This window comes from Brassica napus, chromosome A9 (assembly GCF_020379485.1).
Source record: "Brassica napus cultivar Da-Ae chromosome A9, Da-Ae, whole genome shotgun sequence".
In the NCBI taxonomy this organism is placed as follows: Eukaryota; Viridiplantae; Streptophyta; class Magnoliopsida; order Brassicales; family Brassicaceae; genus Brassica; species Brassica napus.
In genome coordinates, this window is record NC_063442.1 from 18,667,175 (window position 1) to 18,692,251 (window position 25,077).

The 25,077-nt window shown below is 34.8% G+C and overlaps 5 protein-coding genes across 5 annotated transcripts; all 5 read left to right on the forward strand.

Annotated features, from left to right (window-relative positions):
- Positions 1–8,354: 8,354 nt before the first annotated feature.
- LOC125578111 (uncharacterized mitochondrial protein AtMg00310-like) lies at positions 8,355–8,858 on the forward strand. The gene has a single exon (XM_048740400.1). The coding sequence runs from the start codon at positions 8,355–8,357 to the stop codon at positions 8,856–8,858; it is 504 nt and encodes a 167-aa protein (XP_048596357.1).
- A 2,186-nt stretch (positions 8,859–11,044) lies between these two features.
- Positions 11,045–13,819, forward strand: LOC106422285 (UDP-glucose 4-epimerase 5). The gene is made up of 9 exons (XM_013863099.3): positions 11,045–11,426; positions 12,097–12,146; positions 12,273–12,408; positions 12,502–12,603; positions 12,704–12,931; positions 13,035–13,113; positions 13,203–13,285; positions 13,390–13,481; positions 13,568–13,819. Exons 1-9 carry the CDS (start codon positions 11,241–11,243, stop codon positions 13,653–13,655), a joined length of 1,044 nt encoding a protein of 347 aa, XP_013718553.1. The 5' UTR covers positions 11,045–11,240; the 3' UTR covers positions 13,656–13,819.
- A 157-nt stretch (positions 13,820–13,976) lies between these two features.
- LOC106422275 (GDSL esterase/lipase At4g10955) lies at positions 13,977–15,963 on the forward strand. Its single transcript, XM_013863088.3, has 4 exons — positions 13,977–14,177; positions 14,457–14,566; positions 14,674–15,248; positions 15,378–15,963. The coding sequence occupies exons 2-4, from the start codon at positions 14,505–14,507 to the stop codon at positions 15,800–15,802; spliced, it is 1,062 nt and encodes a 353-aa protein (XP_013718542.2). The 5' UTR covers positions 13,977–14,177; positions 14,457–14,504; the 3' UTR covers positions 15,803–15,963.
- Positions 15,964–16,578: 615 nt separating this feature from the next.
- On the forward strand, positions 16,579–18,678 carry LOC106422358 (GDSL esterase/lipase At5g08460-like). Its single transcript, XM_013863153.3, has 5 exons — positions 16,579–17,029; positions 17,111–17,238; positions 17,310–17,549; positions 17,781–18,036; positions 18,258–18,678. Exons 1-5 carry the CDS (start codon positions 16,675–16,677, stop codon positions 18,479–18,481), a joined length of 1,203 nt encoding a protein of 400 aa, XP_013718607.2. The 5' UTR covers positions 16,579–16,674; the 3' UTR covers positions 18,482–18,678.
- A 499-nt stretch (positions 18,679–19,177) lies between these two features.
- LOC106422278 (F-box protein SKIP8) lies at positions 19,178–20,774 on the forward strand. The gene is given in 6 exon segments (XM_013863091.3): positions 19,178–19,244; positions 19,247–19,285; positions 19,288–19,333; positions 19,421–19,682; positions 19,926–20,122; positions 20,274–20,774. Coding segments are annotated over 6 exon segments (852 nt in total). The 5' UTR covers positions 19,178–19,192; the 3' UTR covers positions 20,530–20,774.
- Positions 20,775–25,077: the final 4,303 nt, after the last annotated feature.

Below are 25,077 nucleotides of genomic sequence, written 5' to 3' on the forward strand. Positions count from 1 at the left end.
AAAGGGTAGAATAATGGAGATTGAGCATTGTATGCATGAGTTGGTCCCTTTCTTAGATATATTATGTGCAATGTCAAGGCTACTTGTTTTGAGAGTAAACCACCTTAAAGATCATATGTTTTGAACCTCTTGAATCACTTGAATAAAAGCCTTCCCTTTCCCAACCAAATTACTTGGACCAACGGACCATTTGCAAGAATTCACCTGATGTTTTGTGCTTAATGAATGTGAGAGTTGGTTGATTTGAATGTGTGGATGCTTGATGATGAGTGTAGGGACAAAAGGATTTGAGATAGGCCTAGAGAAGCTAGAGTGTAATAAGAGAGTGTGCTAATTATATTTGCTAGTTGTGTTTCTTTTGGCTATGAGCTCCCACCTTCAAACCTCTCTCCTTGCAAGTTCTAGAAAGTTTACTTGAGGACAAGTAAAAGAACAAGTTTGGGGGAGTTGATATCTTGCATATTTACATTGTTCTATCCATTTATTCATGTGCATTTTCATCATATAGATTAGGACTTAGCCATGTCTAGGTTGCATTTTGCATGCATATGTCTCTATCAGGTATTTGAGTACCACATGGAGTTTCTGGAGACATTTGGGTGCATTTGGAGCTCAAAAAGAGGTGATTAGAGTGATCTTTGGACGAGCACTGCCGGAGCGACCTCTCGGAGCGACGGCATGAGGTCGCTGTGCACCACATCCCGGAGCGACTCATCCAGAGCGACTGCACAAGGTCGCTCGCGTTTTCACGTCTGCAGACACACATTTACACCTCGGAGCGACCTTCCAGAGCGACGTGCTGAAGTCGCTCCCGAAGCTCAGAGCGACCTCTCGCAGCGACAGGGAGAAGTCGCTCGCGTCTTCATCACCCGGAGACGCGAGAACGAGCCCGGAGCGACCTCTCGCAGCGACACAGCGAGGTCGCTCCCGAAGCCCAGAGCGACTTGTCGGAGCGACGGGCTGAGGTCGCTCCGTGTTTTGTTTCTGCTCGAACTTGTGATTTTTCAAGGGCATTTTGGTCATTTCATTATGCACGTTTTTATTTTCTAAACCTATGTTTTATTACTCTGTAAGCCACCAGGAGGCAGATCATCTTTGTTCTTAGAAAAACCACCAAAAACCTTTGGAAAGTGATCTCTTTGAATCAATTGATCAATTTTGTTATTGAAATTCTGTGTTCCTTTTATTTCTTGTATTTCTCTACATGATTAATCTGAAATCCAACATGGGTTTAAGAGGGATCATGGAGATTAGTGAGTAATCACCTTTTGAATTCATGGGTTAGGGAGATTAAGGGTGATTAGGTTAGAACTAGGATGTTTTAGTGTAGATCATTCATATTTCCTTGCTAGTAGAGTGAGCATAAAGCATCTTCTGAGTTGGCCACTCAATTGTTGATCCTTAGGCATTTCTCACCCGAAAGGTGTTCGATGAAATGCCCGAGACAACTCTCCTAGGCTTTTAGCATGCTCTGCCAAAGACATTTGTTGTTAGAGATGCTAAGATAGCTAATAGACTTGTTAGTAATGATTGCTTTCATATATTCAACCAAAGACATTTGATGTTTGAATTGTGTTTAGTAAATGAACATTCATCTAGACATAGAGTTTGTTTAGGATTGCGTCTAAGCTTAAGGTTAATAGATTGATTGATCGTTTGCCATCTTTAGTTCGAAACTTGATCACCCGAGGTCTAATCCCTATATCCATGAGTTCTCTTTTCCAATAGTTAAGAAAGTATCATTTAGTTATTCCTTTTAATTAGTCATAGTTTAAAAACCCATCTAAATCATTGGTTGCACTTAGATTAAGTGATTACTTGCATTCTCGGTGCTTTGATATCTCTCAGAACTGGTTCGACAATCATTTATACTACAACATTTGTCTTAGGAGCCTTGAAAACTCCTAACATCAAGGACAACGTTCAATCTTTTCTCCCAAGATTCTTATAAACCTAGTGACATCTTTGATTTGTTTCCTGCAAAAAGGGGTCACATATATAGGTGAAAATATGTATAGAAAATTGGATTGAAATGAAAAAAGAGACGTGTCTAAACTCTACAACTGCAGTTACTTAGAATCCATGAATCACATAAATAAAAGAAAACAAGAGAAGCTTTGAAGAGGTAGAAAAGATGAAGAACGGCTTTTCTTGAGTGAAATCAAGATGGTTTTGGATGAGCAAAAAAACTTGATATCTTGCATATTTACATTGTTTTATCCATTCATCCATGAGCATTTTCATCATATAGATTAGAATTTAGCCATGTCTAGGTTGCATTTTGCATTCATTGTCCTTATTAGGTGTTGGAGTGTGCCATGGAGTGATTTGAGATGTTTGGGAGCATTGTGATCCAAAAGGAGATGAAAGATGAGCATGGATGGAGCCTTTAGAGAAATTTCCTGTTTCTAAAATTTTGTGGAGACACAGAAAATTGAGTTAGCTTTCTAATGGAAGTGGTTTCAAGTCATTTGGAGATGTAATGAAGGAGTTATGATCCATTTACTAGAGGCATATCCATCCTGGTCGAGCATCGCAGAGTGACCTCTCAGAGCGACCTACCGAGGTCACTCCCAGCCAGAGCGACCAGCTCAAGTCACTCGCGTTTTGACGTGGTGAGACACGAAGAAACGCGTCGGGAGTGACCTCCTGGAGCGACTATGCTAGGTCACTCCGCGTGTTTTGCTTGGATGATTTTTTATGTTATTTCAGGGGTTTTTTGGTCATTTGTTTTGATGTTTTACACTTTCTAAACCTAAGTTAAGTACTTTTGTAAGCCATTGGAGGCAAGATAATCTCTTTTCTAGAGAAGAACTAGTAAAAAACCTCTTTTGATTGAGATTTCATTGCTTTCATCTTGTGTTCTTGTTGATTTCTTATCTATTTCTCTACATGATTAATCTGAAATCCAATATGGGTTTAAGAGGAATCATGGAGATTAGTGAGTAATCACCTTTTGAATTCATGGGTTAGGGAGATCAAGGGTGATTAGGTTAGTTCTAGGATGTTTTAGTGTAGATCATTCTTGTTCCTTGCTAGTAGAGTATTCATAATGCATCTTCTGAGTTGGCCACTCAAAAGTTGATCAATAGGCATTTCTCACCCAAAAGGTGTTTGATGAAATGCCTGAGACAACTCTCCTAGGCTTTTAGTATACTTTGCCAAAGACATTTGTTGTTAAAGGTGCTAAGATAGCTAATAGACTTGTTAGTAATGATTGCTTTCATATTATTCAACCAAAGACATTTGATGTTTGAGATATGTTAGCAAATGAGCATTGATCTAAACATAGAGCTTGCTTAGAATTGTGTCTAGGCTTAAGGTTGATAGTTTGATTGATCATTTGCCATCCTTAGTTCGATACTTGATCACCCAAAGTCTAATCCCTATGCCCATGAGTTCTCTTTTCCCTTAGTCAAGAAAGTATCATTTTGTTATTTCTTTCTAGTATTAGTAGTAGTTTAAAACTCATCTAAATCATTGGTTGCACTTAGATTAAGTGAGTACTTCCATTCTGAGAGCTTTGATATCCCTCAGAGCTGGTTCGACAATCATTTATACTACAACATTTGTCTTAGGAGCCTTGAAAACTCCTAACATCAAAACTCAAAATATTAGAGTGAATGATTTATGCTAATCTTCAATTAGGGATTTTAAATGGAAGGAGAATAGGTAGAAGAGATCGTGGATGAAGAGTGGATAGTTATATTTTTTTCTACGCTTTATCCGGTTTTGATATAGTTATTAAAAAAATTTGTAAACATTAATTATGTGGCAAATTTTGATTGGGGATGTGACTTGTGCTTTAATATATAAAAGATTAATTATAAATTTATTAAAGATAACATTGACTTTAACCACTGAATTTATTATAATTGTTTTATATTTTATTTTAAAATTTTATAGTTGAAAATATGTTTTAAGATAACAACACAATATATAAGAATTATCTTATTTTCTAAAAATTAATTTTGTTAATAAAAATTAGTTTTTGATAATTAATTATATAAAAAATTCATTAAGGATATTATAGATATTAACCTCTCTAACTTTCAACGTGAGAGCTCGATTCCAAAAATTTACTTCGCAAATAATATAACAACACAATATATAAGAATTATCTTATTTTTTAAAAAGTTAATTTTATTAATAAAAATTCGTTTTGATAATTGATTATATATAAAATTCATTAAGGAAATTATAGATATTAACCGCTCTAACAACACAATATATCAGAATTATCTTATTTTTTTAAAGTTAATTTTATTAATAAAAATTCGTTTTTGATAATTAATTATATATAAAATTCATTAAGAGTATTATAGATATTAACCGCTCAAACTTTCAACGTGAGAGCTCGATTCCAAAAGTTTAGTTAATTTTATTAATAAAAATTTTGTTTTTGATAATTAATTATACATAAAATTCATTAAGGGTATTATAGATATTAACCGCTCTAACAACACAATATAAGAATTATCTTATTTATTAAAAACTTAATTTTATTAATAAAAATTCGTTTTTGATAATTGATTATATATAAAATTCATTAAGGGTATTATAAATATTAACCGCTCTAACTTTCAACGTGAGGGCTCGATTCCAAAAATTTACTTCGCAAATAATAGTATAGATATCTATCTTATTAAAGGGAAATTGTGCTCTTTAAAAATTATCTTTAGTTCATGCTTGATTTACATAATCTATTACTACTACCATTTAGGTCTTTTATTTTTGAGAAATTCTCTATGATAGCCATTTTTAGTTTATTTTCCAAAAAATAGTCTTCAATCAAAAAAATGACCAAAAGAAATTTTATCAAAGGGTAAAATATATTTTTACCCTAGGTTTAATGTGCAATCTGTAAGAAATTGCATAGTCTTGGATTTAAACCCTAGACTTTGGTGTATAAGTTTTTTAAACTTTAACCACTAGGATACGATACTTCCACAGGGTTAACTAATCTAAATTTAGTGTTTAGAGTTAAAAGGTGGGTTTTGAGCATAAGGTTTCAAATTTAAAATAAAAATTTAAATTAAAAAAAAAAGTAAAATAAAATGGGCTATTTTGGTCATTTTCTTCCGTTAAGGCTATTTTTTGACAAAAACTTTAAAAATGCTATTTAAAAGAATTGTCTTTTATTTTGGACCAAAAAAATGTAACATTTAAGTATTTCTTAAAAAGAACTAAAAAGATACTACCATAGATTTTTTCCTAAAGATTTTGTACTTTTAATATTTTTTGTTCCAAATATAAAAATATATTTATCACATATTTTTTATACAAATACGTATTTAATTTTAAGATATTTAATAAACAATTTCGTATTTAATTTTAAAGTATTATGATAAATTAATATAATACAGTTGGTTTTATGCAATGAGAAATAAGAAAATTTATGATATATTAAGATGTACAGTTAATAAAACTATTAAATCATTACTTTACAAATTATTTTATAAATTTTAAAACTAAATATAAGTAACAAATATATAATTATTTTATTAAATATAATGTATATTTCCATTTTATCATAAATGAATTTTAATTTATTTGCATGATTTAATTTTAAAATAATTAAATTAATCATAATCTTTATCAAAGTATTATAATAAATTATACAATAGTTAACTAATCGTTGATAAAATTAAATTTAAAAAGTAAAATCCAAAATAACACAAATTCATGTATTTGAAAATAGGAATGTATTTATTTACAAAACATAATATAAATAAGAAAATATATTAAAAACATGAAATATTTTTTATTTACTAAAAAAATATTTATAAGTTATAATATTAAATATTAGATATATATATTTGTTTTACTTGTTGAAACTATTCAAATTAACTAATATTTTTATTATCTGATTATATATTATTATTGTAATTTTTATAATAGTCAACTATTTACATTATAAAATATTAAAAAAAACATATAAGGTCATTTTTGTTATAAAATATTTAATATTTTCTAACAATGCAAAACCGATTAGAACTTAACAAAACTGAAAATAGAAATTTGCAATTTTTATTGAAAATAGCCTTCATAAATCCAAACAATAACTATATCTGACATCTCAAAAATATATGCATAAAATATTCAAAGGTTTCCTCATTGACCAAAATTTATCACCTAAAACACCTAAAATCAACCATGAACAAGATTTAATGTAAGTTATATAAACAACTTAAAATGTATATATATATATATAATTCATGTATAAAATTATAATTTAATTGAAGAAATTTTCTGATCAAAATCAAGTTCTTTTTATTTGGTTGGGTTTAAAAAGCACATATCGTTTCTCTTGCATGGTCGGCATTGACATTGACTCCTTTGTGAATTACTTTATACCTCACTTGCATCGACAAGTGGAAAGCGACCCACACATCTTGGAGTCTTGGACTCTTCTTTGCTTCTTTTGTTTTCGTAATCTTCTTTTTTTGGTGTAAATTCGTAATCTTCTTTTTTTCGTTAGATGCAAACTTTTTCTATTTACAATACTATTTACAATGCTTGAGTTCCTCGCAAAGAGGTGAAACCACATTTTTTCGTAATCTTCTTTACTCATCCACTATACCTGATTATTAAATATATCCAGACACAGATAGAAGCTTCGATTGAATATATCCAATCTTATATGTATATCAATTATGGCAACCTTACGGAATAACAAAATGGTGTTTGAAACTTGATTCCGCAAGTATTTCACCAATAAATAAAAATTGCAAAAAAAACAATGCAAAAACGTATTTACTGAAAACAATATAAAGGAAAATTCCACGAAGTAGAAAAATAAGTCTTAGTTGATTATTTACAAAATCAATATTTTAATATCATTAAATTATATGACAATACCATTTTAAAATTTTAAATATATCGTAATAATTCTTTAATAATAAATAGTTATGTTGTAAATTAAGTTACACTATTATTTATTTTATAATATTATAAAATGTCAATCTATTATTACAACGTTGAAAATAAGCATAATAAGAACTAAATTTAAATAAATTTTAGTTATTTTCACATTTTGTAATAATTAGTTTAATTAAATATATTTGTCTTTTTATAACAAAATATTTTAATCAGTTTAATATGTATTCCATCATTTTGCAAATTTTATATTTTCCGCAGCTTAATTAATTTTCTTCGTAGTTTAACTATTTTTTTCGTGTTTCCGCAATTAAGCAATAGTTACCAATCAGAGCCATATATATATATATAGGCACAGTTAGTTTTCAAAAGTAGTGTAAATATTTAAAAAATTGTTAATCACAACCGGCTTTAAGATTTATAAATTTGATTTTGGGTCGGTTTGGATTCGGTGGGATTGGTTCTTGGTTAAAATTTTTGTTTTATATGTGTCTCTACGTGGATCGGATCTTGGTTAGAATGATATATGTGATAAAAGTTTGGACGTTTAGTTCCACTGTCGGAAATATATATATCTACACATGTAAATCATACTGACTAGAAAAACAAAATCATACTGATCGGTTCTTAGTGACGCTAATATTTGTCTCATTCCTAAGAAAGACAAACCGAATGAAATGTCTCAGTTTTGACCCATCAGTCTTTGCAATGTCAGCTACAATATAATATCCAAAGTATTATGCCAGCGATTAAAGAAGTTACTACCGGATCGGATATCTGAGACCCAGTCAGTCTTTGTTGCTGGAAGACAGCGAGTAAAGCTTACGATCGGCTAGAATGGGTTTTCATCAGTGCGGTTATGAGTAAGATGGGATTTTCAAGTACATGGATAGAGTGGATAATGCGATGCGTAACATCGGTGAAATATCAAGTCATGTTCAATGGTCAGCCAAGATGAAATATAACTCCGCAGAGGGGATTGCGTCAAGGAGATCATTTGTCTCCTTTCATCTTTATCATATGCACGGAAGCACTCGTTAGTCTTCTTAATCACGCAAAGATCCAAGGTAAGATAACAGGGATGTGCGTTTCACATGCTAGCCCCCGGTATCAAACCTTTTTTTGTGATGATAGCCTGTTTTTCAGTAAGGCGGAGCCCCGTGAATGCGATGAAGTCATGAAAGTTCTTAAGACTTATGAGGAAGCTTCTAGAAAATGTATTAATTTCGAAAAATCATCCCTCCTCTTTGGTAAAAAGATACCTGGCAGTGTGAAAAAGACTATCAAAAGCTCAACGGAGGAATGGGAAGTTATGTTGGTATCCCGGAAGATAATATTGGCTCAAAAAGGAAGTTGTTTGCTTTCTTGAAGGATCATTTGCAGAATCGTATTAACGGCTGGACAGGCCGTGGCTAACAAAGGGAGGAAATGAAGTACTCATAAAGTCTATCCTTTTGGCATTACCTACCTATGTAATGTCGACTTTGCTACTACCATTAGAGACTTGTGAGAACTTAGCTAGTATCATTGCACAATTCTGGTGGAGTTTAAACCTTCCTAAAAGAGGTATACATTGGGTAAAATGGGAAAAACTCTGCAAACTAAGAGAAGAGGGAGGAATAGGATTCATGATGATCCATGACTTCAATCTTGCCCTACTAGGCAAACCGTTATGGCGCTTGGTACAATACCCAGACTCTTTAGTAGCTAGAGTTCTAAGGGACAAATACTTCAGAAGTAGCACGCCTTTGCGGCTAAACAAGGCAGATAGACCCTCATATGGATGGACAAGTATAATGGCAGCGAAACCTTTAATGTTGTTGGGTATCAGACAAAAGGTACACTCTGGGAATGAGATTAGAGCGTGGGAAGACAATTGGATACCAACGATAGCAGCAAGACCAGCTCGACCACTAGCGGCAGTGGTTCATCCAATAATGTCAGTTCGTGATCTGATGACAGGCGATCCAAAAGCATGAAACTCATAGATGCTTGAAAACTATGTGGATCCAGAAGATATCTCTCTCATTCAATCTTTGGCCATAAGTCAAGGATATTAGAGAGACAAGTACTGTTGGAGTTATACCAAGAATGGGATGTACACTGTAAAATCAGGATATTGGGTAGCCAAGAACATTCTTAACAAAGAGATGGTGGAAACCCAGGGAGAACCGAGTATTACAAAACTCCAAGCCTTTGCTTGGAAGATAAAAGCTCCACCAAAACTAAGACATTTTATCTGGCAAACAATCTCTGGACAACTAGCAGTAATAAGCAATCTAACACATCGTCATATGCGATGCGATAACCATTGTCCTAGATGCGGAGCATATGATGAGACTATAAACCATGCCATCTTCGAGTGTCCCCCAGCGCTACAAACATGGGCACATGCAGCAACCCCAACTCCGCCATCAATTTTCCGCAGTGCGAACGACTATACGAAAATAAACTATCTTTTTTGGAGGAAGAATGATATAAAAGATCCTGAGCTGGATAAAGACTCATATCCTTGGATTATGTGGTTTATTTGGAAAGCGAGAAATGATAAACTATTCAGAAGAATAGACAGGAACCCTTTGGAAACTGTCCGACATGCTGAGTCAAAATGTCATGCTTCGTTCCAAGCAAACAACAAACAAGAGGAACATGTAATCGCACATAACCTTGGGCAGTTAACAAATTCTGAGAAATGCATGATAGATGGATTATGGACACATGATGCACACTACAGTGGTTATGGATGGACATGGAAGACCTCATGAGGAACAACTCGGCTATTGGGAGCACGAAACCAGCAATGAAGAATCTCACCACTTCACTCGGAGCTCGAGGCTTTCTTATGGGTGATGGAGTGCATGCTTCAGCTATTGACGTCTCAAGTTTTTGGCACGGATTGTAAGGATCTAATCTTGATGATTCAAGACCCAGGTGCATGGCCCAACTTCTCAACTGAATTGGCCGAGCTGCAGAAGCTGAAGAGTAGATTTCCAGAATTCTCTATTATTTTTATTCCTCGATCTAAAAATGTACCGTCTGATTCATTAGCTAATATAACAAGATCCTTTCATAGGAACTTGTATTACATTGATTTTTTCTATTCCGGTATGGTTCTGTAGACCACCTCAAGCTTGAGTAATATATCAACCGTTTGATGTCAAAAAAAAGACCAGAAAAACAAAATTACACACTACCTTTTAGTGCAAGAAAATATAGTTAAACAGTTAAACTTCTAAACAAGTGCTCCCACTGTATTTGAAATATTGATATTTAAGGTTTTCATATATATAAAGAAAAAAATACACTTTTTAGATTATTACTTCTTGGTTTTATCAAATAAATTTCATCACACATAATTTTATATTTTATTTATAATTTAAATTTTAAAACAAATGCGTTAACATATTCTAAAATATTAATCTTTTTATACAAGAAAAAAAATAAAACATCAATCTTTTGTATACTAGAAATTATATACAAAAATTGGTATTATATTATTCCATCTCTTTATAATATATAATATTTTATCTAAAACACACAAGGATTAATTTTTTTATCTAAAACTAATATTAAATTAAAAATCATTCTGTTACAAAATAGAATTTGTCACATAATTGTTAATAGAGTTAAATTTTATCTAAATGTAAAAATATAAATATTTTAAAACGACCATCTTTAAAGCATCTTACATTGTGAAACAGAAAAAAAAATAGTATTTATCAGCTCAGTATTTTGCAACTGTATTATGAGTAACTACATTAACAATATCAATAATATTTTATGCTAGACACTTGGGATTTTTTTAATGGTAATTAACGTTTGTAAAGTAATAAATGATCAATTAACAAAACAATTCCACAGTTTTGTTCCATTTCGCTATTCAGCCCCGCTAATATTGTCTGGCTGATTAGTAGATAAAAGCTTAATTTAACATCGAGCTTTAATTAAGAGGATGTTTTTAGGGAAATTCCGATAACTGAAACACTTGTATTATCCAAACATCCACACCAGATTCCACCACGTGGCAACTTTCTCTTCTATTTTCCCTTAAATCTGCGTTTTAATAAGTTTGTTATTTTCTTGTTAGCTGTCAAAATAAAAAATAAATAAATAAAAGAGTAAGTTTATTACTATTATATACTAATAACTTTTTGTTCAAATCAAAACTTCCATGTTTAGTGAAATCACGTAACCTTCACCGTTTCTAAAAATCAAAACCCTTCTTCGCTGGATCACAAACAAACAAAACAACCAAACAATCCTATAAAACCATTTCTCTTGAATCCTTCACAACACACAATAAAGTTTCTGCTAAAGAAAAAACATAATAAAGTTTTTTTCTTTCGCAAGTCTCGTGAACGATGGTGTCTAAGAACGTTTTGGTAACCGGCGGTGCTGGATACATCGGAAGTCACACGGTGCTTCAATTGCTTACCGGCGGTTACTCCGCCGTAGTTGTCGATAACCTCGACAATTCATCCGCCGTTTCTCTCCAGCGCGTGAAGAAACTCGCCGCCGAACACGGGGAACGTCTCTCCTTCCACCAGGTTCGGTGAATCTCGTTTTTTTCTAGGGTCCATGTAACGTGTGACTGAATAATTTCTAATAATTTAAGGTTTCAACAAAAGTTTGGATTGTGGTTTGACTAGTTAAACATCTATTTGACTACTAAAGGAGGCGGTTTCTTTTATTTATTTTTATGTTCTTAAAGGCATAAATTCTCGGAATAAAAAGATCTATTTTTGAAGATTCTTTGATATTGCAGGAGCTCTGCCTAATTTTGTTATTTTATTTCAGTAATTATCTGCAATTTTAATGGAATTTTGCTATTGATGTTTTAAATAAAAGATATTTTAACTATCTTAATATTATTATTGTTTGAAATATATCATATAATTGGTGAAGTATTCTAGATGAATATTCTAAATAAAGTATTTTCTTAATTTTGTGTGTTTTAATCAAAATCATATATGTTTTGAAGCGGAAAAAATAATGCTTTAAGAGAAAAGTAATGATTTAGGAATAAATTTGTCAGTACCATCAACCATGTGAAAGAGTAAAATAATATTATCTTTGTACTTCACCAAAGTTCTGTTCTGTCTGAAACTGGACTGCCATTTGTTGAATTCATATTGTTTTGTTTCATTAGCATCAGAAGAATCTCTTGGATCAAGAGTTCTTTAAAACTTCATTGTTTTTTATTTTATTTTACTGCAGGTTGATCTCCGGGACAGACCTGCCCTTGAAAAGATCTTCTCAGAAACAAAGTATGATAAGAGAGAAAACCCATCTTCTATCTTTTTTCATTTTATGACCCCCCAACAATGATTTTGGTTTATGCATATGATTGGGTTTAAGTTTATTGATGAACGTGGAATTATTTCTATGGACAGGTTTGATGCAGTGATACACTTTGCTGGACTTAAAGCAGTCGGTGAGAGTGTAGACAAGCCTTTGCTGTATTATAATAACAATCTTGCTGGGACAATTACGCTTTTGGAAGTCATGGCTCAATACAACTGCAAAAATGTATAGTTTTTCCCAACCACATGTCTTCTCTTTCTGAAACCATTATATATATATATCTTTGTTTGATCTCCTGGTTACTACTATGTTTTCCAGCTTGTGTTTTCATCATCAGCAACTGTGTATGGCTCACCAAAAGAAGTTCCTTGCACAGAGGAGTTTCCAATCTCTGCATTGAACCCATATGGACGAACAAAGGTGCATTGACTATTTTTTAAAACCATACTCCCACTTGAATTTTCTGGTTAATTAAGTGAATCTTAAGTTATGGATCTTTTGTTTGTTTTTATTATTGTAGCTATTCATTGAGGAGATCTGTCGTGATGTATATGGCTCTGATCCGGAATGGAAGATCGTACTGCTTAGGTATTTCAACCCTGTTGGTGCACATCCTAGTGGTGACATTGGTGAAGATCCCCGTGGTATTCCAAACAATCTCATGCCTTTTGTCCAGCAAGTCGCTGTTGGAAGGAGACCTCATCTCACTGTCTATGGAAATGATTACAATACAGTAGATGGAACAGGGGTATGCATGTCTATCTTTGTGTTTTTCCAAAAAAAAAAAGTGAAAGAGTTTTTCTACATTTTGATCTCATATTCTCTCTTTTATATTTGTATGTTTTGCTCAGGTTCGAGATTACATTCATGTAATGGATTTAGCTGATGGACACATAGCCGCTCTGCGTAAGCTAGAGGATTGCAAAATCGGTATGATGATATTAACAACTCCTTTTGTTTCTGTTTTCTACTGTGAATCATACTCAACTCTGTAACTCTCTGTGTGTGTTCTATTTTAGGTTGTGAAGTGTACAATCTTGGAACTGGAAATGGAACATCTGTTCTTGAAATGGTTGACGCCTTTGAAAAAGCGTCTGGGAAGGTAAAAAGACAATGATGCTTTCTTTTGTTCTTGGATTCTTGATCATGTTTTGTGTCCTGTTTATACTTAAGTTTGGAACTTGTTCTTTATCCTTTCTATATCAGAAAATCCCTCTGGTGACCGCCGGACGTCGTCCAGGAGATGCTGAAGTTGTTTATGCATCAACAGAGAGAGCAGAAAGTGAATTGAATTGGAAGTAAGTTTAATTTCTTTAGTCAGACATAAACATAAGACTAGAAAGAAGTCTATTAAACATTGAATTGGGTTTATAACAATGCACAGGGCCAAATACGGGATTGAGGAGATGTGCAGGGACTCATGGAACTGGACTAGTAATAATCCTTATGGATATGATTCCTCTGATGCCTGAAGATTTCTCATTAACAACCCTCTTTTAATATTCTTCTTTTCTTTAACTTATTTGTCTACCTATCCCATATGTGAAAAACTCACAGGAAAAAGCTGATTGAAAGAAAATATTGAAGTTGTGTATTTTTACAATAATAATTATCAAATCCTTACTGTTTCAAGTGATCAATTTGTAAATTTAGTCGGTGTAATTCGTTTTCACTGATCTAAAAACCTCTGAACAAAGAAAAAAAGTGGTGTGCGTATAACCGAGTGCAACGAAAGGGAAGTTATAAATAAACAAATATCAAAATTTGTTACCAACTTACAGAGCAAATGTTTAGGTTTATACGGCAAAAAGTACATTGAAGCCGATACGAAGTCGTTTTCGAGTAGATATCATATACAGAGTTGAAATGTCTCTTTCTGAGGCTTTAAAATCTGACCCTCCCCCACAACACTCTCTTCCGCCATTAACTCCATTTTATAAACATCACAACGCTGTGACACTAACGGAACTCCAGATCTGAATCCGCCTCTCAAGGTTCGTCGAGTTTCAATTCATCTCTTTTTTTTTTGTATCTGTGATTGGATATCGGATAATATCGTTTCCTTACATCAAACTTGTGTTTGGGGGTTTCTCTGTTATTTCGTAATTCCTAGGGATAACCATTGCTTATAAAATCATATTTTTTTTTGAAAATGTTCACCAGTAGAGGTCAATTCCATTAACTTATAACGATTTTAGAGTGAGATATTACATGTGACTTCTTAAGTTCAACTGTAAAATTGATATCACCGAACCGACACTTGCTGTTTCTAGGTCTTGGGCTTTCCCAGAAGAGTTACAGTGGAAGAGGAAGGAGTAACAATGATTTGCGAAAGAGATGATTTCAGCCTCACTGGCCCATTACACTTAACATCTGTAGATTGGTCTCTATCTTCTCTTGTGTTTTCTTTGTTATAAAGACTTAACAATCTTCGCGTTCGTGAACTCGTTGTTAAGAAGTTAGCTAAGCTTGCTTTAACTTCAACTGCAGGGCTAATGAACATCACAGGCGATCCGTAGCTGCCTCCTTGGTCCAAGGAATCTATGTAGCTGAGCGTGACCGTCAGCTACAAAGGGAAGGTCCCGAGCTAGCTCTATCTCCTCTTTGGTCTGAGTTTTTCCATTTCCGCCTCATTCGCAAGCTTGTAGACGACGCTGATTTCTCCATATTCGGAGGAATCTACGAGTACAAACCGTCTTCTGGTACTGCCAAGTCCCAAGAACTGAGTCCGCGTTTCGTGATTGCCTTCAGAGGAACCGTTAATAAAGCGGATTCTATCTCCCGCGACATCGAGTTAGACATCCACATCATTAAAAACGGGCTGCACACTACGACAAGGTTTGAGATAGCTATGCAAGCTGTGAGAAACATGGTGGCTTCGGTTGGTTGTTCGAATGTCTGGCTTGCTGGTCATTCTCTTGGTGCTTCCATGGCCTTGCTTACTGGGAAAACAGTCGCTAGAACCGGAGTTCTCCCCGAGTGTTTCGCCTTTAATCCCCCTTTCTTGTCTCCTCCTATTGAAAGAATCAAAGATAAGAGGATCAAACACGGGATACGTATCGCAGGTAAAGTACCCTTCTAGTCTTCTAAACCAGTCAGATAGACCGGAAAAACACAAAACAACCACACTGTTCCAAACCGGTTTGCTGGAATGTCTAAGTTTTGCATATTGACTTTAGCTATTTATAATGCAGGCAGTGTGATCACAGCTGGACTTGCTCTAGCCAAAAAAGCAAGCCAGCAAGTCAGCCAAAACCACCGTGCATTACCAGCACCACCCGACCAGTTTGCCGCGTTATCCGACTGGTTTCCACGGCTTTACGTCAATCCCGGGGACCACTTGTGCTCGGAGTTTATCGGTTACTTCGAGCACCGAAACAAGATGGAGGAGATAGGAGCCGGTTTTGTAGAGAGGTTAGCAACGCAGCACTCGTTGGGCGGTTTGGTGATGGATGTTGTGAGCGGAGGAAAGAACACAGAAGCACCTGTTCATCTGATTCCGACGGCGGTTCTAACGGTTAACATGAGCTCGTCAAGAGATTTTAAAGAAGCTCATGGGATTCACCAGTGGTGGAGGGAGGACAAGTTATTCGACACCAAAATCTACCAGTACAAGTGATTGATAAATTAAAATCGGGTTAACCGGTATCAATACCCTATGTATGTTAAACCAATACTTGATCTTTCTAACCGGAATTAAGCTTCTTCTTCTTTCCGGTTTAGCCGGTTCAAATTGTCGTAATCTTTCTATAAATAAAATATATCGTCGTATACTCGGTATTTGATCTTGTAAGCTGATTCATGATGACGCCGTTAGAGAGCAAAATCCACCAGGTGAAGTGATTTGGTATTAATATTTAAATTCTGGTTAACCCGTATGTATGTTACTTAAACCAATACCTGATCTTTCTAACCAGAACTAAGCTTCTTCTTTTCGGTTTAGCCGGTTCAATTTGTCTCAGGCTTTCTGTAAATAAAACGTATCGGCGTTTGGATCTTGTAAGATCCATATTCATCTTTCGAGAAATGAAACAGTTGACCAAAATGAAAGTATCTTGTCAGCTGATTCAAAACGACGACGTTTGAAACCAAAAATATACCCGTACAAGTGATTATTGTATTACGTTTAGTATTCAAATCGGGTTAACCGGTATGTATGTTAAACCAATAATTGATGTTTCCACTAAAATATAATGGCGTTTCGATCTTGTAAGCTGATTTAAGACTACGACGTTCGAAACCAAAATGGACCAGTACAAGTGATTATAGTTATTACGTATTAGTATTAAAATCCGTTTAACCGGTATGTATGTTAAATCAATACTTGATCTTTTTCTTATCTTCTTTCCGGTTCAGCCGGTTCAATTTATCGCAGTCCTTTTATAAATAAAAAACCTCTCGTCGTCTCGATCTTGTGAGCTGATTTAACACGACGACGTTTTCTTTATCTCGCTAACCCCACTCGCACTTTCCCGCTCTCGTCAAGAGAGAATGTCGATCAAACTCCTCGTTCTTGTTTTCTCTGCTCTGATAATCTCCACAAGACCCAAACTGATCGCCGATCATCACTTCTCTTCAAGAATCTCTCCGTTTGCTTCACAATCTCATCCGATTCCGCCGTTTATACCTCCGTTTCCGCCGTTCAAGGCCCAGTCTCCGGCGATCCAGTCGTCTTTCCCTCGTGTACCGGCGTTGTTCGTGTTCGGAGATTCCTCTGTAGATTGTGGAACCAATAACTTTCTTGGGACCTTGGCGAGAGCAGATCGGCTTCCGTACGGTAGGGATTTCGATACGCACCAGCCAACGGGAAGGTTCAGCAACGGAAGGATCCCCGTTGATTTTCTAGGTTAAAGTTTCTTCCCCAATTTGATCCCCGTAGCATCAAGAATCATCTGCTCTTACTTGAATCATAGTTTTGTGTGAACAGCTAATCGTCTAGGCTTACCATTCGTTCCTAGCTATCTTGGACAATCTGGGACTGTGAAGGACATGTTTCAAGGCGTCAACTATGCATCAGCCGGTGCAGGGATCATCTTGTCTAGTGGATCCGAATTAGTAATACTCAAAATTTCAACTTCTTTCGAGTTCACTTGAGAATCCTTGTGGGAACTTTTCGTTTGTTGCAGGGCCAGCGGGTTTCGTTTGCAATGCAGGTTGAGCAGTTTGTGGATACCTTCCAGCAGATGATACTGAGCATTGGGGAGGAAGCTTCAGATCGTCTTGTCTCCAACTCGGTCTTCTACATATCGATTGGAGTCAATGATTACATACATTTCTACATCAGAAACATCTCCAGTGTTCAGAGTCTCTATTCTCCATGGCTTTTTAATCAGTTCTTGGCTTCCAATATGAGACAGGAACTCAAGGTTTGACTTCGTTTCAATCTTTTACACTTCTGCTCTTGGTGGTGATAGTCTGTAGCACCATAAAAATGAATGCTTTTGAACTTACACAAAACAAGTCGCTTATATAAAAGATCAAACCACAACCTTTGTTCTCAAAGCTGCATATTTGAGTTATGAATACTTTCGTCTTTATTGGGTTATATCTCATCCTTTGATCTCACCACTAAGTGAAGTATTCTGTTTGTTTCACAGACCTTGTACAATGTCAAAGTGAGGAGGATGGTGGTGATGGGGTTGCCACCCATTGGCTGTGCACCGTACTACCTCTGGAAATACAGGAGCAAGAACGGGGAATGTGCAGAAGACGTGAACAGTATGATCATGGAATCCAACTTCGTCATGAGGTACACTGTAGAGCAGCTTAACCGTGAGCTTCCAGGCGCATCCGTTATATACTGCGATGTCTTCCAAAGCGCAATGGACATCCTCAAGAACCACCAGCTCTACGGTAAGCAACAGCTACAACCACTTCCATCTCAATTTTCTCTTCAGACATAGATTTTGCTTTATGTAACAAGATAACCGTATGATCCTATTATCTTCGGAACTCTGAAGTTATATACTGCGAGTTTCTAAGTGTGGCCTAATATAGAGTTTTCTGATGACCAATTGTGAAAAAGACTTCTCAGAGGTTTGGTTTAATCTGAGTATACTTGTGTTTGTGGTCAGGTTTTAATGAGACGACGGAGGCGTGTTGTGGGCTAGGGAGGTACAAGGGATGGCTTCCGTGCATCGCGCCGGAGATGGCTTGCTCTGACGCCGCCGGACATCTTTGGTGGGACCAGTTTCATCCTACAGACGCCGTGAACGCCATCCTCGCCGACAATGTATGGAATGGTCGCCATGTGGACATGTGTTACCCAACTAACCTAGAGGCGATGCTTCATGCTTAGATCAACTGAGGAGGAAAAGCAATTTGCACATAAAAGAACATATTGAATTTTGTCACATAGGTTATCGCATATTTTCGTCTAGGAGGAAAAGAAAAACTGTGGGGTCTTCTTGACTCAAAATGTAAGTACGGGACTGAGAAACAAATAATACAAAAAGATGTCGGACTCAAGTTATATAACTTTGATAAGTTTTGCAACGTTGGGCTCAGTTTATTGGTACGTTTACGTAAATTGCCCACATTAAACTGAAAGTGAAAACGGCTTGCCCACCTTTGAGTCGCAAGAAAACTGGTACACCTAATAAACTTTTATGGCATGCTAAATCACTCTAACTATAATTTGAATTTTATATTAAGCTAATCAATATTTTGATATAGGGATGACTCAGCACCTTTGTAAAAATTAGATTGTAGAAATTCCAAAATATATTTGTATGTGTAAAAATTCTGAAAATATAAATATTAGAGTTCAAAATTAGTTCTTTTAAATATCTATAAAAAAAATGTTGAGCTGCAAAAAACTGAAAACGACAATACCGCTAGGAAACATCCTGGGTTACGAGTGTTAAGAAAAAGCCCTCAAAATCCAGAAAAGCCTTTTGGGCCACAACGTGGTATCCTTAACAGTAAAGGCTAATTTACGCACTTGGATAAGTGAAAAGTTACAATAACACCCTTGAAACATAAGGCTAATTGACATAACACATTTGCGATGGGGTCAGTTACGGAGTTGGAGACCCCCAAAACGCACTCTCTCCTCTTCCTCTCGTCTCGCCAATTCAACTTTTAGGGTTTCGGCAGAAGAAGGCAATCAATCGCTCCATAAAACCCTAATCCGGTCACCTCGTCTAAGGTTTTTTTGTGTTCATTTTGCATGTCTTATTGGTCCAAATCATCCCTTCTAACTCTCTTGTTCGTTCGTGATCAATCGCTTTCTCAGTCAGAAAATAAATCTGGAGAAACCGATGCCGTCGACGTCGCTGGCCAACGGTAGTGTCAACGGAAACGCAGGAGACAGACCACCGGATGTTGTGGCCGATGATAAGCCGGGAGTGTCGATGATGGAGCAGTTGGTTCCGGAGATTACAACCCACGCGCTCAGCTACTTGGATTATCCAAGTCTTTGCCGCTTGTCCATGACCAATTCCTTGATGAGGAAGGCTGCTAACGACGACAATGCTTGGAAGGCCCTTTTTCACAAGGTGATTGCTTCATTCACTTTGATTTCTACCTTGTATACTCTTACTCTTTGGATGAGTGGTGTGCTTAAAGATAACAACTTTAGCATTTTTATTGGATTCATGAGGACACACTAACCACTTGTACTGTTGGGACGAGTGTTGCTTAAAGATGAGATTTTTTAGCATTTTTATGAGTGTGTAAATGAATGGTGTTTTGTTGGATAAGATTTTTTTTTGATCTTTGTCTACCTTTTGTTGCTCTAGGATTTTACTCTGGAACAAGATGGTATAACCCCGGTCAACGGGTGGAAAGCTTACTATGCTACAACTAGAGCAATCATTAGTGTGAATACTGGATTCTTCGACATCATCAGAGAGAGGTCTCTTCCAGATATGGCTCAGTTGTGGCTCAACTCCGACTATGTCAAGTGCATCCATGCCTCTGGCGAACTTTTCTCTGGGTACCTACCCACTCACCTTCCTTTTGCTTTTGCCTGAGCACTCTCTTCATTTTAGTTTTTTTTTCTTAGTTACGGTTACCTCTTATTCTGCCATTCGTGTTACCTAGTAGCCTGTTTATTAACGGGTTTGTGTATGCTTTTGTGGTACTAGCTACAGTGAAGTGATGCAAAGCTGGCAACTTTGTTTCAACTGGGAACAAGGGTTTGACTTTCAGGTCCACAACGTTCGCACTCGGATACTAACCGACATGGCTTGGGTCACAATGAAAGCGTACCTGAACGTGGACGCTGGTCCGTTTCTCATCACCAATGTGTTTGAGCACCACAATGGGAGGTGGCACATGGTTCATCATCACAGCTCTGTGATGCTCATCGATGGCGTCAATCAACAGGTTGTTGTTCACTGATGAATGATGTCTCTAGTTTTGTTTCCCCCCCTTCTTCTTTTCCTTTTTAAAGGGACAAAAAAGAGAAGGGAGAAGGAAACCTGCGTATTTGGAAATTGGCGTATTAGATTAATTAGTGCTATTATTTAATTTTAATGACATGTTCTGAATGTTTATTTTGAATGGTTTGTTCTAATTGTTTTCCTAATGGGTATGTTAAACCAGTTGGATCAAAAATACTGCAAAATCACTTTGGACTTTTTGTACAGGACTCCATGTACATTGATGCTATTGAGTCTAGTAGATGCTTGGTTACTCAAACAATTTGATTAGCAATAACTGGGACTAGATTAACAATGCGCTTCCGCAGTGACATTCCATTCTAGACTTGTCTCCCAAATTCATACTAAACTTACGACTCTCGAAGCTTGCTAGATTTCACTTGTCTTTAGTCTTCTCTTTTTTAAGAGGATGACAAGCAGCTTGCAAGTTTGGGATGACCATGAACCTTGCAATGCAATCTGCTTGACAGTCATATTGATACAGACGTATCCCGAAGATGACTTCAACAATACCCTTCCTATGCTCCTGAAAGCAGATAAAAAGTTCGACATAACTAAAAGCCCTACATAAACTGAACCGGACCAGGAACATAGTCTGAGTCATTTAGAAAGTCATCTACCTTCTCGAATATAGGGTCTCGTCCCGCAGATTAATGTAGTGAGAGGTTCATCATCATCCCCTTGAAGACCACTCGCAAGCTGCTTGTCTTCCTATTCAAAGGCAGACGAGAGTCAAAAAAACCAGCTAGCATAGCAGTTGTGAGGTTGGTCCGAATTATGATTAAAAAAATATTAACTCCGACTGTTACAAAAAAAAAACGTTCTACTCCGACTATTAATGTACATAAAATGAGTATTAGCTGGTTAAGTGTTAACCAATACAAATGTACTTGGTACGGTTATGTAAACTGAGAATACTCGAGGACATAAGAGTGTGTTATAACATAATCATTAAGATTGAATCACAAAAATGCTTGTTACATCTTCTCTCGTTCTCTGTGTTCACTAACATGGTGCAGAGCCGGTCCGTGAAATTATTGGGCTCGAAGCCAGATGTAAAAAAGTGGCCAATTATGTATTATGAGAGATCGATCCCATAACCTCAGCAAACTCAAGACTCAACACTACCACTAGAGCTACTGAGTAACTTTGGTAAAATGTGGCCGCTAAATGTAATATTTATTTGCGGCTGGAAGCACCCGCTTCTTCTGCTTCCTTATAGCTTTGGAGCACAAACCTCAGTAGTTTTTTGTTTTTGATTTGTCGGGGAATCTTCTGGTCAAGTTTCGGTCAAAAGTTTTGTTTGGCTATTCGAAGTTTCAAGTTGCTACAATGGTGATGTGCTCGCAAAATTTCGTGTAGCACCGGTAGAGAAACATCATCTTCCCAACAAAACTATGTTCCAGCTACCATGCCCCCAGATTCTCTGATTTCAGCAACATATCCACCCGATAGCATACACTCACCATTCTATCTCACAAATGGTGACAGTCCTGGCCATTTCTGAGGTAATCGATGGTATGAATTACGATAATTGGCCTATTGCACTGACCATTTCTTTAGATGCAAAGAACAAATTAGTGTTTATTGATGGTTCGATTACTAGGCCAAGTAAATCTCATTGTAATTTCAGGATATGGTCTAGGTGTGTAACTCTATGGTGAAATCTTGGTTGTTAAACTCTGTTTAAAAGCAGGTTTTATAAGTGTATTTATGGTTCAATGATGCATCAGAGATTTGGAAGGACTTGATGACTCGTTTCCATATTACCAATTTTCTGTGATCATATCAACTCTCTCAACAAATTTGGTCATTACAACAAGGATCAAGGATTTATCCACCTACTATACGACATTGAAAACTTTGCAGGATGAATTTGATAGTGCAATTTGTATTAAGAGATGCCGTAAATATGATTATTGCAAAGCTGATCATGACAAAATAATTAAGGTTCTGGCTGGCTTGAATGATTCATATGCGGTTATAAGAAGTCAAATAATAATAAAGAAGAATGTTCCTTATTTGGCTGAAATATATAAGCTGCAACTGGTGAATCAAAAAAGGAATAAATGGAAAAGAGGGGAATAGAATAACACGAATGGAATACAATAGAAAAATTGAATAGATCCATTCCATTTATTCAAGAACAAAATTGTTATGGAATATATTGCTTTGTATTTTGTTAAATTTTTTTTGGAATAGATGGAATGAGCGTTCTATTTCATTCACGTTAAATGGTAAAAAAAATTATGGAACTAATGGAATTACTCATTCCAAAGCATTTCATTCCAAAAATATGTAATCAAGTTGCAGCCATAATCTTAGCGAGAAACATTCTTCCAATTCATAATGCTTAAACATTATTTATGGCTTAGTGATTATTGGTTATGGTTTAATATTTAGGAGGTGGGTTGAGTTTATAAACTTCTATAAATGTCTTATAAATTATTTTTAAAAATTTATAAATAATTTAGTTTGAGTAACAGAATAGCTGCGATCTGACATCGGTTGATCCACTAAAAATCTTGATAATATTTCTTTAAAATTTGATTAAACTTTCATAAAATTTTTAATATTAGAAAAAAATTAAACAAAGTGCAAGATTTGTGATTGTTTAGATTTTGATGAAATTTAAACTATGTCACTCGAAGAAATTGAAGAAAACGTATTAAATAAAATAAAAATTTATTGTTATGATAGTAGTAGACTATTATTTTATTCTTGTTATGATAATCTATTATAAGTTTATATTTTACTAATATTATTTTTAAAATAAATTTTAAAATATTTTTTTTAGCTATTTACTATTTTATTTTTGGTCAAAGTTCTTATTTTGTATTAAAATTAATCAAATAATTCACTTCTGTTGGATGAAAAGTAAAATTTAAAAAATATATTTATTTAAGTTTTGTAAATAAGACTTGATAACATCTTATATTTTTTAAATTGTTAAAAATTATATGTTTATTTATAACTTTATAATAGATTTTGATATGCGCTTTCAAAGCGCTGGTTTTTTTTTTCAATTGACAAATATTTAGTAAATGTCATATTTTCATATATTTGTGTTTTATTTTATAAAAGACTTAAATTTTTTTATCTTTATTTATCGTATTTCATTTTAAATGACTATTTATGTTAAAAAAAATTAAACTTTATTTCTTTAATGAATTAAGTTGGTATAACTCTCATAAATTAATTTTATTATGTGGTTAATATTTTAATAAAAAAAATTATATACTTTTAATAAATATTTATACTTTTCAATGAAAAAATTCAATTTTTTTTATGAATGCTTAAATTATATTAAGAAAAGAAAAAAAATAAGAATTAAGAATAGTTGAAAAAAAAATCATTTGAACTTGGACTCAATGGTCCAAAGGAAAAAAAAATGTGAGAATTGGATATGATATATTAACCGGTCCAAATGGCCCAAGAGATATCTGATGTGGGCTGAATCAAAAAAAAATGACGCAATATAGATGTGTTATTAATATTACTTGATTGCCCTTAATGAAACATGCAATGTTAGTAAAGAAAAAGGCAGATTAAGGTAAAAAGGACAATAAGATTCTGCTTTAATAATATAGATTAGAATTGTCAATATATTGATACGCGGTTTAATTATGGTCGATGACCAAGAGAGTAATCTAATTAAGTGTCCGAGTCGGTTTAAGAACATTGCGTTTATATATACTCCTTTCGTTTCAAAATATTACATATTTTAGACTTTTCTCACATTTTAATAAAACACATTAAATTTACATAGTTTTTTGTGATTATTTTTTTCAATAATTTTAATCCAATAAAAATCTAATAAGTGCAATTAAGTTTTTTGAAACTTGCAATTAGTTAATAAGACATGCATTGAAAATGTAAAAATAGATCTTTTTTAAACAATTTTTTTTTCTAGATGTAACTTTATGAAATGGAGGGGGTAAATATTTTCATTATTGTCGTATTACTTACAACAGTTTTTCATTTTCAAGTTATAATTGAATGACTTGAGCATAATATCATGCGATACAAATGATTTCACATTCCCTACAAAAAATTAAGAGCGTGATAACCGACTTTGGAAGGATTGATGTCAAGAATAATTGAGTAACAAATTCAAATACTGAAATGTTATAAAATATTAAAAGATTCATTATATACTTTCAACAAAAAAAATATTTAGTTATATGTGACTTAAAGAGGAACAAATATATCAAAAATGTCAATTACGAGGACGAGTACTTTCAGTAGTACCAGAGACACCGGACATAACTTTAGCGACATCACCTGCTGAAGCTTCTGGCTTCTTCTTGGTGTACAAGACCATGTAGCCAAGTCCACCAACAATCACAAATCCAACCGCTGCTGCTCTTACCGGACATATCCCTAATGCTCGCCGCTGGCCCAATACTTCACTTGACTGCTTTGCTGCTTGTTCCGGTCCCGCCATTTCCCTTTCCTTTTTATATATCTCTTTCGAAGTAACCTATACTTCCCAAGAAATATCTTC